We start from the raw sequence: 18,806 nt of genomic DNA on the forward strand, positions 1-18,806 counted from the left end.
TATTACTACATTATGTGCTGTTACGCGAACCTTGCACAGTAAAGAAGAAGGAATCCTTACATTAGCATATGACAGCAAAGCTTAAGTCACTGGTGGACCTTATTTTGAAAAATAATATGTACGGAAGACAACATCAAGGGACCATGTGAACTGGGCCATGAATTACACATGTGTCAATTCCAAGAGCATTAACAAAATAAAAATTAAGTATTTATTTGTATTGCAGTTCGTCGTAAAACTGTGATACTTTAACTTTATCTCTCCACAAGCTAACCAGAGCCGCTGAAGCTAAGGTTAACGCCGGTGTTAACAGGCGAACAGGTGTTGTGCATATTAACCCTGTCGTGAAATGGCCAAAAATAAATGTCTAAGGTCAATCAGTCAATAAAGTATTTTTTTTTATGACAAGATAACAAGGCCAACAATATTTGAGATAAGTTAACATGTCCATAAAGTCGGAAAGGAACATTGAAACAACATTAATTTAAATTATTGTGTGAATGGTATCGGTATTATCGAGGTGTATATGGTTGATATTATCCAAAGTCAATCAATAAAGCACTTCTCGGTGAAACTATTTTTCCTCTAGTGATGCCGGTAGTGTTTTTTTTGCCCTTTCTGGTAATGTCTCAGACCTAATGTTTGAGATCCACTGGCCTCCGTGATCAAGATCTCTGAAGACCCGTCACTGATTGTGGGTGACCTATCACCTATCTGTAAGAAAAGCAAGGCGTTTGTAATTATAGCTTGGGTATATTTTCACTGAATTTAATATGAAGGGTAGTGATTTCCGTCAGTTATTATCCGTTAAGAATTACGTTTTTTAAGGATTTTGTGTTGAATAACCGATCATGCTGTTCTCTTCTATTCCCATCACACATAATCGTGAGGGAAAACATTTCACGACAGGGAAATGTGTGCATAACACGGCACCTCACCTTTTTGTATTCTTCAAAGAAAGCTTGCTGTATGTTAATTTGTATTTTAAAGTTGATCGTGTAATCGTTGCAAACAATTACCTTTGACTTTTGCTATAGAACAGATGGCCTAACATAATCGAACCTAACCTAAAGAGTAACCTACATTAAAAAATTAAAAAACAGGGAAAGTGCATGAAATTATATTAACATTGTAGCTAGATATTAACCTTTCTTGCCTTACAGGAGCGGACAACCAATGTTTTCTTTAACGTAATCCGGGTTTAAGAAATCAATTCAAGTCTTGTCCATGTATTTGGCGCCACCATACTATCATTTTTAAGATTTAAGTAATTTTGGTTACAAGGTAACGAGCAAAAATTAGGAATGTCAAAAATAATTGCACATGGAACATCCATGATATATCATGTAATGAATGTGTTATCCAGCCGAGAGCTTCAGTGATGAAAGGTGGGCGAGGAGGGGGCGGCGGCGGACGGGGGTGTGTTCACGGAGATCATTCAAACTGTCTACTCAGTACGCATGCGCGTCGATTTGAAGAGACTACGCCATATTGGATTCACTTAGGAATCCACTAGCCTTATTTCAGCTAGCGGTGTAAAGGACCAATTTATCAATGGTCTCTAAACGGTTTCATGTTTAGTCCTCCTATTTTCGTGAGCTAGGTATCTTAACCCTTCCCCGGACCTGGACGTCGCGTCATTGTAACGGGCAGTGCTTTTTCACACACTCAGAGGGGCCACCTACAAGAAGTTGAATGGATCCGAGGGTAGCTTGGATTCAGCCCGAACAGAAAGGACCTGCGAACGCCTTATGGATGCACGTCTGGGAGACTTCTCAGGGAGTACGGGACCTCTCCGGCCGGCATCACAATCAGAAACACAGCCCGTGTTTGAACTACCCTACGTTGGACGTTTTTAAAAATGTCGCGGCCGTGGTGTCAAGTAATAGCTTTTGCAGCAGCAACGGTAACGTGACTGCTGGAATGAGCAGCAGCCATCGTAGCATCATGAACGGCACTAGTATTAATGGCACTGCAATTTCTTCCCTCGGCATGGCGATATCGAATGGGAACGTACAGAACTCTTTGACCCCGCCGGCCAACGCGAATGGCAACGGTGTGACGGTGGATTTAGGTGAGGGGAAGATGTCCCAAACGACGGGGTCTGTTTCCTCCTCTTTGCAGGAATCAGGAACGGACCGTCTCTCTTCCAAGTGCTCATTAGACCGGACTTTTAGTGCAAACGGAACGGGGAATATAAATAAAAACGCTGGCGGTGCCAATTTTATCTTTAACTTCAGTGACCGCATGCACAATAATGTTAACCAATACCATCGCCACCTTCAGGAGCATCCACCTTTCAATTTGCAACAAATTTGTGTAAAGGGGCACCAGATTCCCCCTTCCATACCTCTAAATCACCACAATCACCATCCAGGCCGAAGGAAAAGTGACAACAAGGCGAGCACTTATGGGATGAATTACTTGCTTTCAAACTGCACTAATGGTAATTATGCTATTACCTGGATGCCATGGAACACGAGGAAATACAACCCAGGACTTCTTGGGTAAGAGAATGGCTGTTAAAACGATATCGTTTAATTATGGAGAATTCCGGTATCTTAAAAAATAAATCACTCTATATAAATCCTTTGATATTAATACAACAATTGTTACTACGAATTTAGTTTCGTGATTTTTTTATATATTTGATAACGCTACCATGTACGCACCAATTCAGTTCTCACCATGGATTTCGCCCGGATAGCGGGTGAGCTAACGCTAGCCCCGGCTGCTAGCCCTTTCAGTGCTGTGGGCGGGGACGATAGCATGTAGCTTAGCACACCGGGGTGCTCTATCCGAGAGTTGGGTAACCGTGAACTTGTGGAATGTTGCATTAAGTAACCGACAAAAATAGCTGTTTATACAACTCCAGATAATCTTTGTTAAAACGGCTTTATTACATGAGGGTTGGCTGGTAATATATAGATATAGATATATATCAAGTAATCAGCCATTAAATGAAAGGTTACTACAACGAATCCAGTATATTTCTGTTATACCGTATATATAACTACTACAGATTTGGTGGTGTGTACAATGTTTGTCTAATTGCACATTGCATAGCTTACTTAAGACATGTTTTCTAGAACATAACATGCCCATCTAAAAATATACATATATTTTTTTATTTCTGGTGAGTTTTTACGTCTTCTTTATATCTTTGTAACTCCAAGATCAGGGAAACCAATACGGCATCACTAATTGAGATGATCACATTTCATTGACAGACATTAACATTTTCAATATATACTAGGATTGACACTGTCATAGTTTATAATACCGAAGTCTTTGCAGTAAATGCAAATGTAGCTACAATTGTTACCCACCTGGTAACAATGTGAATTCGTGAATGGGTGACGTAAATTACTTTATTATTGGAAATTCGGCACCATATAGACTGAAGGGCTACTACCACCACATAGTCCTACATTCATACTCGTTAAAGAATTAAACATGTTTAGTTTAATCACTATTAGCATATTGTGTGGCTGTATGGCAGCGTGTTTTTCAAATAAAGAATACAATTAAACTCTACACTAATCAATGGATTACGCAAAAAGGTTTTGGCTTTGTAGTTTCTAAACGGAATTGAGTAATTTTCGTAGATTTATTTATTTATTTTTATATATATATATTTATTTATATATTTGTACCTGCCCTATTTTCTGTAAATATAGTTATATTAAAGACATGACACACTGAAGTCGCCTTATCAAGTATATTACATAGTTAAATGTAAAACACAATAAGGGTACATCAATTAATATGAGTTAAAACCGGAATAAACATTATTATATAGTATTAGCATAGGAATTTTGATTGAGGGTAGTGGGTAATGGCTAACCCCAACCCTGACCCTATCCTAATATGATAACTTGGAATATCTTGAACACTATTACCTTAGTTAACATGAACACCATTAGCAAAACATATCAACATCTTTAGTTAACTGATTCTTATTGCATAAACTAATGTGATTAATGGAAAATAATTTACCTTTATTGTAAAGTGTTACCTTTTAACTTAAATGGTTTGCTTCAACAATAGCAGCTGTAGTGTCCTGTTGGGTTGGCAGCCTAATACGGATGGCCCCTTATGATTTGCTGTCATTCATTGACTACTCTGCCCTCTTATTCGGTGGCAGGCACCATATTAACCGTCAAGCGGGTGCACGGCGGGCAGAGCGCAACTCCTTGAGGCTGCTAGTTATTGAGTGTGACAGCCCCATCCTGTATTTCTTTCTGACATCACGGTGGACATTCTGATGGTGGACATTCCTGCAGGGGAAAAGCTGAAGGACCCTGAACAGTGATCGACTGTTTAGAAGTGTTTTGTCTGGCCAAACATTTATACTTGTAAAATGGAATATCTAACTTATTCCTAATCCTCTGATTGTATGTGCAACATCAAGGGGGAATTAGTACAATAATCCCATTATATCCTTGGTTCCTCACAGGCTAGGTTCCATGTCATTTAATTAGTTCTGATAGAAACTCAGAAATACCCTTTTCGATTCAATGAGGATGTCAGTGGTTGTTGAGAAGTTTATGTGGTTATGGAATGGCTAAAAGAGGCCCTTTTCTAACTGGGAAGGATAGGGCGGCATGTTGTAATGATTGGGTGTTCGATGTCCAGCTGGCAGCAACTTGGGACATGTAGGCCTGTAAATTAAAGGGACTGTAAGTCTCATTGGATGAAAGTGTTTGCCCAAAAAATCGACTAAACTATCAAAGACAATATAATGTTGGTCAAAAACATACTGCTTTTTGGGTGAAGTCAATATAAATTTTTATTTTCCAAAACTGTCCCTGAGCTGGTTTTCTCTCTGTCCAGCCTCCATGAGGAGGTTGTGGACTTCTACAACTTCATGTCTCCTCGACCGGAGGAGGCGGCCATGAGGAAGGAGGTGGTCAACAGGATAGAGACGGTCATCAAGGAGCTGTGGCCCAATGCTGAGGTAAGGCACTCATCAATACTCACAACTTGGTCGTACAAATCAGACCTTGAATGAAAAACTAACATCTGAAGGCAAACCCGCTCAAACCTGGGGGGGCGGGGTTTTTTCACGTTCTTTCCTTTCATACGTTTCAACCAACCAATCATGTTGCTGGGATATGTGAGTGTGTAATTTGCGCACACAAACCTGGCCAGCTGTTGTCGACTGTAAATAGACCAAGGCCTACGTTGAGGATTTGGCCTATGGCGTATAATTGAATAAATGCTAGGCTATTTAGTATAATCTATGAAATCAAACAGTGGCCGGTCTCTTCCCAGTTGGCTGTGCTATAGGAGACCACTTGGTTTAGACCACCCCTGCCTTATTTCTGACCAATCAATCTCTGATTCGTTCAGGAATCGAGGGAAATTTTATAAAGTGACATGTTGTTTAGGGCAGCGTACCTTCCATGTGATTGACCTATTTTATAGAACTATTGACCAGATATGGCTCTATAGAGAGGATTGCTATTGCCAGACGGCTTGGTTAGAAGCCCCTTTGCAGGCATACACTGCTAGACACAAGGGAAACATATAGGTGAGTGCATCTTTAGTTCATGCCATCAAATCACCATTTCAGAGCGTGACTATCAATTGAATGTCTACTATCTTTCTAATTAAACAGCGATAATAATTCAAATTTGTAATTTAATGCTATTCAGATGCAGTTTTTCCCCTTTAATTGTACAGTCCAAAAAATGCATTAAAAAAATGAACGATAAGCAGATATCGCCCTTCTGGCCTGCCTATACGTGAAAACAAATAGTTTTTCTCACGTCACGGCTGATGCACAATAAAGTCTACATGCACGGTAAAAATGATTTAGATAAGCTGCAACGCGAATATGCAACATTTTCGTATAATTATCATGCCGGCGAAAAGACAGATGGTATACTCGACCTACAAGCATATGCTCCGTCCCTTCACCAAAATATCTCATGAATTTAGATGATTCAAGTATACTGGAGTTCTTTCTTTAATCCATTTGGCTGTTCGCGGATGAGGGGATTTTGATAAGTGAGTGTGTTTTGGAGCACTTAGTTTCCCTGTTCAATTACTAAAATAGGCTATCCCCTTTTCATAGAAAGTTGGTTAACAAAAGTGTTACAAAAATGTAATATCCTTTTGTGCCTGATATTTATTTTGCAAGAAAGATGTTTAATGGTAGAATGCCCTCGAGGGGGCAGAACGTTTAATAGTGGCATTGGCATTGCATAAACTGTGTATACAGTGTAAAAGTACATGGTAGGCATATTTTTGAGCATTAAAGGGCACATCTGGTGTAAAATGGATCTGGGATATGTTTAGCATGATAACGAGTTGGAGAAAAGCGCGTATAGACACATTCTTAAGTTGGCTGTTTTTAACCGATTCTACCAAAACGCTATAAACTTAGAAAGATGGGGGCATGTGTTATGATTAAACTAAATCGTTATTTTAAACCACTTAAATGCCAGAAGTAGCCAGGCTCTTCTTTGGTAGTATAATAAGGGTCTTAACATATAAAACGAGGCATTGATAAGACATTGACAAGACAGAATTGACAAGATGGAGTCGACGGGTGAACTACTGATGGTATTGTGTGTATAAAATGTCCTTTTTAATAAACAATCTGTACACTTGCAAAGTTCTCAATGCCTCGTTTTATATGTTAAGACCCTTATTATACTACCAAAGAAGAGTCGGGCTACTTCTAGCCTTTTAAGTGGTTTAAAATAACGATTCTGTTTTTACCATGACACATGCCCCCATCGTTCCAAGTTTATAGCGTTTTGGAAGAATCGGCTAAAAACAGCCAAGTCTGTATGCGTGCATTTTTGCTCCCAAATGAACATTCAAACTCGTTATCATATCATACTAAACATATCCCAGATCCATTTTACACCGTATTTGTCCTTTAAGTATCAACTGTGCTCTTTTTTCCTGATTATTTTTTCTTTAAATGCACTTTATTTCAGTTATCCTCTCCTTGTGATCCTGTGTTTTGAGTCTTAATATACCAAATGAACAAACAATTGAACGTAAACATTAAATACAGACCACCTGCTGGTGGTCTGTATTTATATCTGACCGAAGCCCACCGCCCCAATAAGCCATCCTGCACACCTCGTCCCTGTTAGAGTTTTTTTGTGCGTACCACCAGGCCTGAATTTTTTTTTTTTTTTAGGGGAAACACTGCTGGGTATTTTGATAAGGAAATGCATGGTGGAAGTGGATGACGGTGAATAATAGAGAGAGAGAGATTTTGACACTGAGATGTGTGATTATTTATTTTATACACCCCCACAGCAGTGCTATACTGCTATACACTTCAGTTTTGATGTTCCTGGCAAGCGGTCATTATTGTACAACTTGTGGAATGCTTGGGGAGCTCTGCCTGACCGGGCGAGCCACTTAACGTTGGTGACCAAACCTATTGATAGTCTCTATACAACAATGCGCAAAGTTATCATTAGGATTGGCTTGACGAGTACACGTTCAAATCCCTAGTTGCCAGCATTGATAAAAGTTAACATTTTAGAATTTGCTGTATCAGGAGACTGTCCTGCTTGCAGTTCATACGGGAAAGGGCTAATAGAGTAGACATGACAGAATGTATAATTCAGACAAGCCCAAAGCTCACCTCTGCCTTCCTCACAATTATAATTGTATGGAACTTGACTTGACCCGTTTCCACGCCGAACGTTACTCCACGATGGTTTACTAAATCAAACCTTGAAGTGGACACCAATCAATCAATGCTAGGTGCTGTCCCATAGTTGGAACCACACCTCGCTTTACCTTGCATGATTTCAGAAACATTTTCGTGAAAATGCAAGAATCGCGTCTCACTACAAATGGTCAAACATGTACACATACTGTATGTATTGTTTGTACTGCACTTTTTTGCATTTACAAATCTTCAATTTTCACAAGTTTATTCTCATGTATCGTTAAATTTTCACATCTTTATCTTTCTTAGGTCCAGATATTTGGCAGCTTTAGCACAGGACTCTATCTCCCGACAAGGTAAGCCCCAATAGCCATGGTCAAAAAACCTTCAGAGCATGGTACAATGCAGTTCTGATTTTGCATTCCATGTTGTAATTTCCTCTTGGCCCTCAGTGACATTGACCTGGTGGTGTTTGGGAAGTGGGACCGCCTCCCTCTCCAAGAGCTGGAGCAGGCCCTGCGGAAACACAACGTGGCCGAGCCCTTCTCCATCAAAGTGCTGGACAAGGCGACGGTGAGTAGCGGTTCACCGGTGTAGACCGCCACCCATAACCGCTCCCGGCCCATTGAAGATCTCCTCATACGCCGTCGTGTTGAGTAGTGCTTCAGCCGAAAGCAACGGCCATTTATCGGGGAAGAGCAATTTGTTTCACAAGATTATCACATGGCACGTCAACCCTAGATGTATTCTTGCCGACATATTTACTATTAGCTATTTTTCCTGAGATGCAAATCAATTCAATTAATTATTCAGAATATAATGTTGGAATGATTTACAATTACTTTAGTCAAGTATTTATAAAGTAATTTCATTTTAAAAACTACTGTCGCTAAATGTGACCACCCTGGTCACATTTAGCACTTTTCCATATCTTAACTAAATCTTAATCAATCCAACCAGATCTTAATGTTCAGGAACTAAAACCCACTGACAGCCTCTAATCAACACCTTTCCTCGCAGGTGCCAATCATCAAGCTGACCGACCAGGAGACGGAGGTCAAGGTGGACATCAGCTTTAATGTGGAGACTGGCGTCAAGGCCGCACGCTTCATCAAAGACTATGTTAAGGTCAGACCTGCTGCCAAGCAGACCACACCTTAAGCTCAACATCACACGTCGTCAATCACTTTGAAGAGGCATGAAACTGAATGTTCGTGTTGACACATATTTGAATCGTGCACATCCATTCTGCTACTCCTGTGCTATTTTTGCTAGTTAGTGCAAGCCTTTGTCAAACTATACATTGGGCTGCACGATGTTTGGAAAAAATCGTATCAAGATATTTCTATTCCTACATACGTATTGCATATGACAAAACAACATTGTTTAATGATTGGGGTGATTTCTTTTCTCGTTATACAGAGCTTTATGGTGCCAAATTAAATGGAAAAATAAATTACTTTCCTTTTGTTGTGACAAAATTGTAAGGCACCCTCAACAAAGAACCTGTTTTTGGTCAACATCGTCGTCGTCTTTTCTGTGCAGTTTTCTATTCAGACGTCAGAGCATCATTTGAATAACCCTGTTCCATTTCCACATCGTCTGTCCAGTGTGTCTTTCTGTCCTGACTACAAGACGTACATGAAATCAATACGTTGTTGTTGACCCGTATCTCTCTCTCTCCCTATGCATCTCCCTGCCTATCGCTCCTATCTCCTTACAGAAGTATCCAATGCTGCCTTATCTCATCTTTGTGCTGAAGCAGTTCCTCCTGCAGCGGGATCTCAACGAGGTCTTCACCGGGGGCATCAGCTCCTACAGCCTCATCCTTATGATCATCAGCTTCCTCCAGGTGTGTTCACCTGCCTGTCTTTCTACATAAATGAGGTTTGACATCAGGAAGAATACAATAAGACGAAGGTGTGTGTGGCCACGTTTGTGGACAAAATAGTACGAGAGTTCATCTCCATCCTGTTTTCTTCATGAACATCTAATCGTCTGTGACAATATTGTGGAGCCAGGCTTCCTAGGTTGTAGATCCTCAAACTGTGTGGATGCTCGCTCAGACAAGTAACCCTAACCCATTAAGACTAAACCAGGGGCGTGCTTTTGGCACATGCCCAACGGCTATCACCATCTTAGTTTCGACGATCGAGTTCAAGTCGAATAAATTCCAAGCATTGGTTCCCCGCAGCTCCTAAGACAAACGTTCTCAGGCCAGCGCAATAACCCCCGGTGCCTCCACCCCCTCCAGCTCCACCCACGCATCGACGCCCGCAACCCCAGTGAGAACCTGGGCGTGCTGCTCATCGAGTTCTTCGAGCTCTACGGCCGCCACTTCAACTACCTGAAGACGGGCATCCGCATCAAGAACGGAGGCGCCTACATGGCCAAGGAGGAGCTGATGAAGGCCATGAACGCCGGCTGCAGGCCGTCCATGCTCTGCATAGAGGACCCCCTGCTCCCAGGTGTGTGGCCCTTCACCCACAGGAAGGGCCCCATTGAAGAGCCCACAAAAGTTGCAAAGGGCACCAGAAATGTTCATCTGTGGGCTCAAACGGCTGTCCTAGTTATTCCCCGTGTTCTTTAATGATTTTTTTTTGGTTAACATCACGGTTTTTAGTTCGGTATGGTATGTTTTTTAAAAGCAGAGGATGACATAAGTGCCTGTAAAAAAAAATAGTGGGTAATTTAAAGTTAGTGAATTGTTTATTTAATGTCCACAGATACAGGGACATTTGGTGCCAGCAAATGAGAAAAATGTTGTTGTTTTTTAAATGTTAGTCTTGAGCCCTGCTTGCACAGGTAATACACATCTGATATAAATCTGTCAGATCTCTTTCCTGAACCACTCCATCCCTAGTATCGTGCTATGCATTGTGTTCTTTATATTTCATGACATCAGTGAACTAAAAGTGTATAATCTTTCACTCCAATTCTAAATCAGGCAACGACGTTGGCAGGAGTTCATATGGCGCCATGAACGTGAAGGACGTGTTTGACTACGCATACACGGTCCTCAGCCACGCCGTGCCACCCCTGGCGCGGTCGTACCCCAACAAAGACTGTGGCAGGTGGGATGACCCGTTGACATGTGTTCCTCATGTGATACAATTTACTTTAATTGACTCCCACCTCCAATTGATCTTGGAACAAAGTGAAAAGAACCCGGACGACCACAAAAGGGTCCTTTGGGCCAAACCCTCTTCTTAAGCTCCTCATTCTGTCCTGCAGCACTCTGGGGAGGATCCTCCGGCTGACCCAGGAGGTGATCGACTACCGGGAGTGGATCATCAAGAAGTGGGGGGGCAGGCACCTGGCACGAACCGAGAGCCGTGGTGAGGAACATTTCAAGGCTAATGCAAACATAAACACATCCCAACGGCACCGGCAGCACATTGGCTCGTGAATAGGTGCTCTTTATGGCTCAAATGGGTGCTGTTGTGTCCTACTTGGCACCGATTAAAGCTAATCTGAGATGTATTTGGTCCCTGCTGTTTGAAACTGCCATTTGAATCGCCGACTTTGAAGACAAACGCAAATCTCTTTGGGGCTCCGCGGGCCGTCTGTCGGGAACGTTCCCGCCTCACCAACGTCTCCCTCTCCCCCAGGCTGTCTCCCCAAGGAGGCGGCGTCCGAGGCGGAGCCGGAGCCCGGCGGTGGCGGGGCAGCGGCGGAGGAGCAGCAGAGGGACTCCAGCTCCCCCCATAGCGCCGACTCCCCCATGTCCATGTCCAGCCCCCGGCAGCACTCGTCTGCCTCCTCGGTGTCCTCCCTCTCCGGGTCGGACAACGTAAGCGCACCCCAGCTGGCCAGAGTTCTGATGCGTAGTTTGGGTTCTTCTCCGTCGAGCTTCATGTATCTGGGTGTATAATGAGGCGTCTCCTCCCTCTGCCAGGACTCTGACTCTGCACCGTCGTGCCCGGCGCCCGCGCCCGCCCTGCACCCCTACGCCTCCTTCCAGTCGCTGGGCCTCGCCCTCCCCCCCAGCCTGGGCCTGCCGCCGGGCCTGCCGCTGGGCAAGCCCTGCCGCCTCCTCATGCCTGCTGGATCCCAGGTACACCGCGGGGTCCCCGGCAGGGCTGCAGCTCACCGTGAACCCACCATTTCATGGTGGCTTTTAAGAAGCCTGGTGCTACCATTCTAGCTGGCCAGGTCCTTTCAATCCATTGCGTAACATCGCTTTATATTTATTTAAAAGATGCTTCTGTCCAAAGCGTCTTGCACTTGGTGTTCAACAATGAAGTTATAACCCAGAAAGAACAAGAATAACGGACATACAAATTCATAAAATAAGCAAAGCGACTGCTTTGAAGTGGGATAATATTGAAACAATATCTTGTTTTCCATTCTCCAAGTCAGTCTTGATGGATGAGGTTTCAGCCTGCGGCGGAAGATGGGGTTTCAGATAGGGAAGCGGCGATTAACCGGTTTCACTATCTAACACTTGCATCAAAGACCAAAAATCCTGTATAATTCTATACTTGCTAAATAGTTTAGGTATTCCATCAGTCTTCTCACCGGCGCAATATAAATAATTTTTAACGCGTGTGTAGACTTTGTTGTTCATCAGCCCTGACGTGAGGAAAGCATTTAGTTTTCACACGTGGGTAGGCCAAGGCGTGAAGGGCGAGATTGGCTTTTGTTGGCGTAAGTTTTGGAGATAAATGTTGAGCCTGTTCTCTTTGATGACTCTCACTCGCTCCGCAGTCATCCGAAGGGTCTCTGTTAGCCATGGCTCCCTCATCCAGTCAAGACAGAGCCACAATATTTTCACAATAGTCCCCCCTGTAGGGTAGACCAGGAATCATTCTGGGGTATTCAGAAAGCGCTGGTGATTCTCTGTTGATGTGATCATCCTTCTGAGGAGGCTCTCCCTTTACACTGGTGTTGTCTCCTCCTTCCTCCCCCATCTCATCTGTGTGTCAGGCGCACGTCTCGCTGCCCGGGGGTCTCTCCATGCACTCCATACCTGGTCGCCAGGTGTGTATCAACGCCAGCAACCTGCCCACCTTCTTCCACATGCCCCCCCCAGCCCACGCCAATGTCTCCACCCCCAGCAGCCCCCAGCCGCCGGCCAGCCCCCACTCCAACCACACGCACAAGGTAGGCACCGGAGCCGCCCCCCTCCACACGCATACACGTGTACCACGCACACGCCTTCCACACACGCGTGTACCACACACGTGTACCACACACACACGTTCCAAACACACGTGTACCACACACACGTGTTCCACACACACGTGTACTATGCCGTCCCCTTAACCATTTAGATGTTAAAGTTGGGAACCGTTCCCTTAACCATTTAGATGTTGAAGTTCTGATTTTCACCATTTCTACACCATTATCAAAGTAACAATAAATAGTTTATGGTAAATGATTGTATTCTTCTGGATGCTCATAGTGTTATCGTTACATGTCCGTATTCCTAACCGTATCATTATCATTTTTTCAGAACACGACAAAATTCAACGTCAAAGGCTTCCACAACCCAGCACTGGTCAGCAGTCCCGTCCTGACCACGCGTGGACACACGCACGCCCACACACACACGCAGTACCACCGTACCTCCTGGCGGCGCAGGAAACGGGACGGCCTCCCCGTCAGCCTCAGCAGATAGAGGCCGCCATTCATCCCTCCCCCCCGCCCCTCCTCTGATCTGTCCCGCCGCCCCGAGCTTCGTCTTGAAGGACTAACGGACAGACAGCCACCGGCGGGCAGGCAGGTACTCGGACAGACTGACAGCCAGAGCAGCTAACTGTTTTTAGTGGGCAGCACCCACGCTAAGTGACCCATCAGCCCCGCCTCTTTGGCCAGCTCTAAACGCCCCCCTTCCCCCCATCTCGGTCCTCCCTCGTCGTTCTTTCTGCAGTTCTGTTCTCCTCCCGCCTGCCTACCGAAAGACTATTCGGAGCAAGGGCCCCAAACCAGACCAGGCCCCCCCCAGCACTCTTGGCCCAAGAACTCAGCAGCGACCCCCACCCACCTGTCCGGATAGGATCGGGCTGCCTGGGACAGAGATGTGTTTGCCTTTATTTTTCTCCCCCTCTGATTTGGTTGAATCTCTCCCCCCTGTGGGTAAAGGGCCTCAGAGCGGCGTTGATGTCATGGTCTGCTGGGAGCGGCCTCAGCGGGAGAGGCCTTTAGCTTACAGTTGCCTCTGTCTCGTCGCAGCCAAGCTGCCTGTTTTCTACTCGCAGATTTAATTTCCTTTTTTTTTTTTTTTTTTCTAGTAAACACACATATGAGCGGTTTTGTAAGTCGTGCAATAATTCATTTTTCTCTTTCAAAGTAAATGTTTATTTAAATTTGGTCTGTGTATATGTAAAGGCATTTTTTAATGTTATTTTTTATAGAACATTTTAATTTGAAGAGTGTTTACAGAACCTTTCCCTCGGTAAGATCTATAGATATATGGAGAGTTGTATAGTGTGATGGTCCGTTTGTGTGTGTGTGTGTGTGCGCGTGCGTGCGTCTGTGTGTGTGTGGGGAGGTTGACATGGAACCCAGTTCAAAGCACACCCTGCTTCACACACCCCTTACCCCCCCCCCCTCCACGTCCACCAAGTCGTCTTCAAATGCACTGAGTGTCAGAGGGAGGTACGATCAACGAAGGCGAAAGGTTGTGTTGGCCATCACTTGTGACTACGAGCACTGGTCTGAAAGAGGGGTTCTGACCCGCTTGGTTCAGCGTAGATTGAGATGGGAAGGCAGAACCTAGAGAAGAGAACGCCATTCTACCTGTCCATTAGAGTACTCTGGATGGCATTTGGCTCTCGAAGCCTGCATGCGTCAGATTGTGTTCATATATGCATATATATAGGTGTGTGTGTGTGTGTGTGTGTGTGTGTGTGTGTGTCATCATTGGACTGTACAGTTCGAGAGGGAAGGCTAGCAGTAGCTGGTGTTCTCTTTGGCGTCTCTTCCTTCTCACAGCAGAAGTGTCGCAGCTCCGTGTTGGTCAACCCCACCCCCCCTGTGTGTTTTTTAAAAAATGGCCGTGGTTGTCGTATTTTTATGGACCGCAGGAAGTGATCGCAGGATCGGGTCGAAGCCTCGTTAAATAAACGGCTCTCTTGACCGGACCTGACCTCAAGTTGATGAAGAGTTGCCTGGGGGTCAGACCATGACCTCACCCCCTTTCCCTTAGATTTGTGGAAGGGGACAGGGCTTTGATGCTACGGAACCTGTTCAGGTGTCCACTCTTTTGGTGCAAATCAGTGCGGATGAGTACAAATGGGGAGGGGATCTTCCTGATCAAGGACTAGTGAAAGGGAAATCTATTCTGGTTCCTTTCGGGAGTCTCGTGTATATTTGATTGCCAGGTACTTCCGCTAATTGTTTTTTGCAATGCTTAATGTCATTACTATGCAAGTGGAGTCCCCTAATTATTGTCACATTTTCTTAGATTTCCCCCGCCCGCCTACATGTTACTACCACTGCTTGTAGAACAATGGGTCATGTGACTGTCCAGGGTAAATTCTGTCCTCTGATCAAAATAGGCCACATTTCAAAATTGAGATTCAATGCCCCCTCTGTACATGTTTTTTTTTTCCATTACAGTATTGTAATGGAAGTAAACTGATATGAATCAGATTGGTCTGGCCTGTCCGCGTTTAGCTATTTTCTTCACAGCAGCTGTGAGAGTCAACCTTCAGCATCGCTTTTAATTTTCATTCTATTCAGTGACTGGTTGGAGAGACTCGCTCTAGCCGCCGTGCTCCACTCAGAGAGCGCCTTGCACTCTGGGCTGAAGTTGGAGTTTTAGGTGGTGCTTTTGTCCCCTGATCATGTTCAGGCCCCATCATGTTATCATAAAGGTTGGAAAAGACAAACTATAGGAAGAGGTACCATAAATAATGAGCCAGAATACATTTTTAGTTCATATTCACAGGTCAAATGATAGACCTGTGACTTTTCTCCATATGCGGTCAGGACTCATTCCAGTCAAAGACACAGTCCATCTGTTATGGTCAGACACTGTTTTCATATCGGCCGTGAGGCCATTTTAAATCAACCATGAAACCATTTCTCATTCTACTGGGTACAATGCTCCTTCTACCCATGGGTGGTTGAAGTCACAGTACATGCTTGACCTACACAAACTCAAACGCCCATGGCGGCTTTTTCCTTTGGATAATACTACCAGCATTTATTAAAGGAAGGAAGTCCACCAAGGAGACCCACAGACTGGCTTTGAGCTGTCAGCCATGTGTTGACAGGAGACTGTGAAGTCTGTTTCCACCCTCTCGGTGGGCCTTTTTCTACGTTGCTCCAACATGATGAGGGTAGGACCGTCTAGCGCAGAGCTGCCCCCCCCCACCCCTCCTGCCTCTCTGTTCCTTTGGTTTTCTATCCATTTTGATGACATGTTCTGGAGTGAAAAGAAACCGAATGCAGAGTTTTACACCTGACAACTGCTGAGATTTGGATGTACACACATAGAACATGCAAATGCAAGTGTATTCCACCACTCCGTTGCAAAACAATGAGGGGTTTTAAACCTGGCGGCTACCGTTGGAGACGACAGCGGTAGCCGCTCTACATCCTGGCCTCTTTCATGTGAGCAGCGGGCCTCAAGATGGCCCCTCAGCTGGTGGTGGTCTTGGGTCCATCTGTTGGGCTTATGTTTTCAACATTTTTATGTACTGGTATATTTTTTTGTATTTTATTTTTTAAATAAACACTTTAAAACTGCCAATAACTGCTTTTGCTCTCTATTCTTCACTATTTAACTTTGAAATAACTTTATTTATGCTAAATTCAGTAATCAATTGCACAAACGTTTTTACAATCTATGCACAAACTTAAACTCAGTGGTTTCGTTTTCCTATTCAGGATAATGTGAAAAAACATTCAAACCATACCTTGCCTGCAAAGTGTGACCCATTAATAAGTAGACCGCAACAGCATATCAGAATGGGATCAAATGTATGAAAGGGGTTTGGTCATCGGCGTCAAAGCTCACATCGGTTCCAACTCGAATATTTTAGAGATTAAAAAAACAACTCTTCATGAGCAATCACGTCACATTATTCATGTGTTTTAATTGAAATCGCAATCCCGGACCCAGAAGTCCCACTGAATCTATAGTCAGATCTGTATTGAAACCGTGAATCCGGGCTGAAAGTAAAATACCAGTCAAATCCGACCACTGGGTGGAGCCATATACTGCTGGTCGCTGATCACCGGATCACTCTCCAAGAGGTCCGTCCGCTCACTGTTCAGGCGCGACGGGAATTCTTAAAATCCAACACTGCAGTATCTTCTCTTTTAGCCTTTGCTCTAATTTACTAGCTTACCAGACCTATTTCTATGATTAAAAAAAAACTTGGAAAATAATTTAGTTTGAAAGAATTGTAGCTGTCCTCGACGTATGTGTGCTGTGCACAGCTAATAATTTGCCTGTGTTTGTTTAACGGTTCAAGAATTGCAAAGGTCCATGGAACACGCTTCTCAAGCTTAATTTTATCCACTGCATTTCATAAACCAATCAAGATAACCCGAAAATATTATTTTAACAGCCAAATTTGTTACTGTGCGTCGCCGTCTACCCTCAGATTCATTTATTGACTTTGGCATAAACCTAGTTTCTTTCTTTATTTTCCATTTGTAAAACTAATATATTAGCGTTTTGCCTTTGTCAAACCTTATATTAAATGCTTTTTTAATATAATTTGCGTAAGTGGGGTGGCCCCAAATTGCTGAAAGCGTTCCTTTATTGTGCTGTCAGGCTTAATTGTTATTTTTTATATTTTTTTTAAACGCTGTAGCTGTGTTACCCAATCCCAAAGACGGCCGTGATTTAAATCAAAACCAACCAAAATATCTGTGTTAGCTTAGGTTGTGTGTGTGTGTGTGTGTGTGTGTGTGTGTGTGTGTGTGTGTGTGTGTGTGTGTGTGTGTGTGTGTGTGTGACGGACCCTCTCTGTCCTCTCAGCCATCGACAGGCCTCTCTGAGCCTTAGGCGCGGTGGGGGTCTGACTCAGTGCAGGCCGACAGCCCCCCCCCCCCCCACGAGCGGTGGACATCCAAGCACTGATGACCTTCTTCTCTCTTTCTGCATCCCTATCTGCAGCTAACAGTACATTTTTTCAATGTCAAATGACATCCTCCTCCAATACCCACCCTCCCCCGTCTCCCTCCAACTACAAAGGGATTTTGTTAACTTCTTTGTCAAAATGATAGATGACATTTGCTGTTCATTTCCCCGTCCTGTCCTGGGGTATAGAGCGAGGCGACCCCCACGCCGAGAGACACGGGCCAGAGTCAATAATAAAGGGATTCACTGGGGGCAACAAATAAGTTAAGGCGGGGAACAGGCGGGCAGGAGAGGGTTCAGCAACAGGCGGGTAGTCAGACTGGCGGAGGTCAATAACAGGCGGGTAGTCAGTAACAGGCGGGTAGTCAGACAGGTGAGAGTCAGTAACAGGCGGGTAGTCAGACAGGCGAGGGTCAGTAACAGGCGGGTTCGCAGTAACAGGCGGGTAGTCAAACAGGCGAGGGTCAGTAACAGGCGGGCAGTCAGTAACAGGCGGGTAGTCAAACAAGCGAGGGTTCGCCCACAGGCGGGTAGTCAGTAACAGGCGGGTAGTCAAACAGGCGAGGGTTCGCCCACAGGCGGGTAGTCAGTCACAGGCGGGTAGTCAAACAGGCAAGGGTTCGCCCATAGGCGGGCAGGCAGCTTGAGCACAGGGTGACAATTGTTAGCGTGAGCGACAGAACACTCTAACTAATGACCCAACACAAAGGAGGAGCAGAAGTACTGACGCTAAAGTCAAACAACGCTCTAGCAGTGATGGTCTGGAGATCATGGGTTGATATACAGTGTGCTAATGAATTATTCTTGCACTTTTTGATTTATATCTTCATTGTCCAATGCAATTACTGTAAGTCACTTTGGACAAAAGTGTCTGCTTAAACCTTTTTATTGAATTTATTTTTACCTCACAACCTCATGCTGTTTTCTCTCTCTCTCTCTCTCTCTCTCTCTCTCTCTCTCTCTCAATCTGTCTATCTCTCTCTCTCTATCTTTCTATCTCACTCTCTCTCTCTCTCTCGCTCTCGCTCTCTCTCGTCTTGGTCCATGGTTCTCTCTTCTCTCTGTCTTTTCTGCTCTCTTCTGTCTCATGCTTCCTTTGTCCTCTTTTCT

At 44.3% G+C, this 18,806-nt stretch overlaps 1 protein-coding gene across 1 annotated transcript; it reads left to right on the top strand.

Annotated features, from left to right (window-relative positions):
- Positions 1–1,534: 1,534 nt before the first annotated feature.
- tent4a (terminal nucleotidyltransferase 4A) lies at positions 1,535–16,300 on the top strand. The gene is made up of 13 exons (XM_079748874.1): positions 1,535–2,507; positions 4,837–4,960; positions 7,961–8,007; positions 8,104–8,224; positions 8,672–8,779; positions 9,375–9,503; positions 9,906–10,119; positions 10,599–10,725; positions 10,886–10,989; positions 11,263–11,444; positions 11,550–11,708; positions 12,581–12,757; positions 13,110–16,300. Exons 1-13 carry the CDS (start codon positions 1,696–1,698, stop codon positions 13,272–13,274), a joined length of 2,469 nt encoding a protein of 822 aa, XP_079605000.1. The 5' UTR covers positions 1,535–1,695; the 3' UTR covers positions 13,275–16,300.
- Positions 16,301–18,806: the final 2,506 nt, after the last annotated feature.

The sequence above is a fragment of the Pollachius pollachius genome, assembly GCF_949987615.1.
Source record: "Pollachius pollachius genome assembly, chromosome: 13".
Classification (NCBI taxonomy): Eukaryota; Metazoa; Chordata; class Actinopteri; order Gadiformes; family Gadidae; genus Pollachius; species Pollachius pollachius.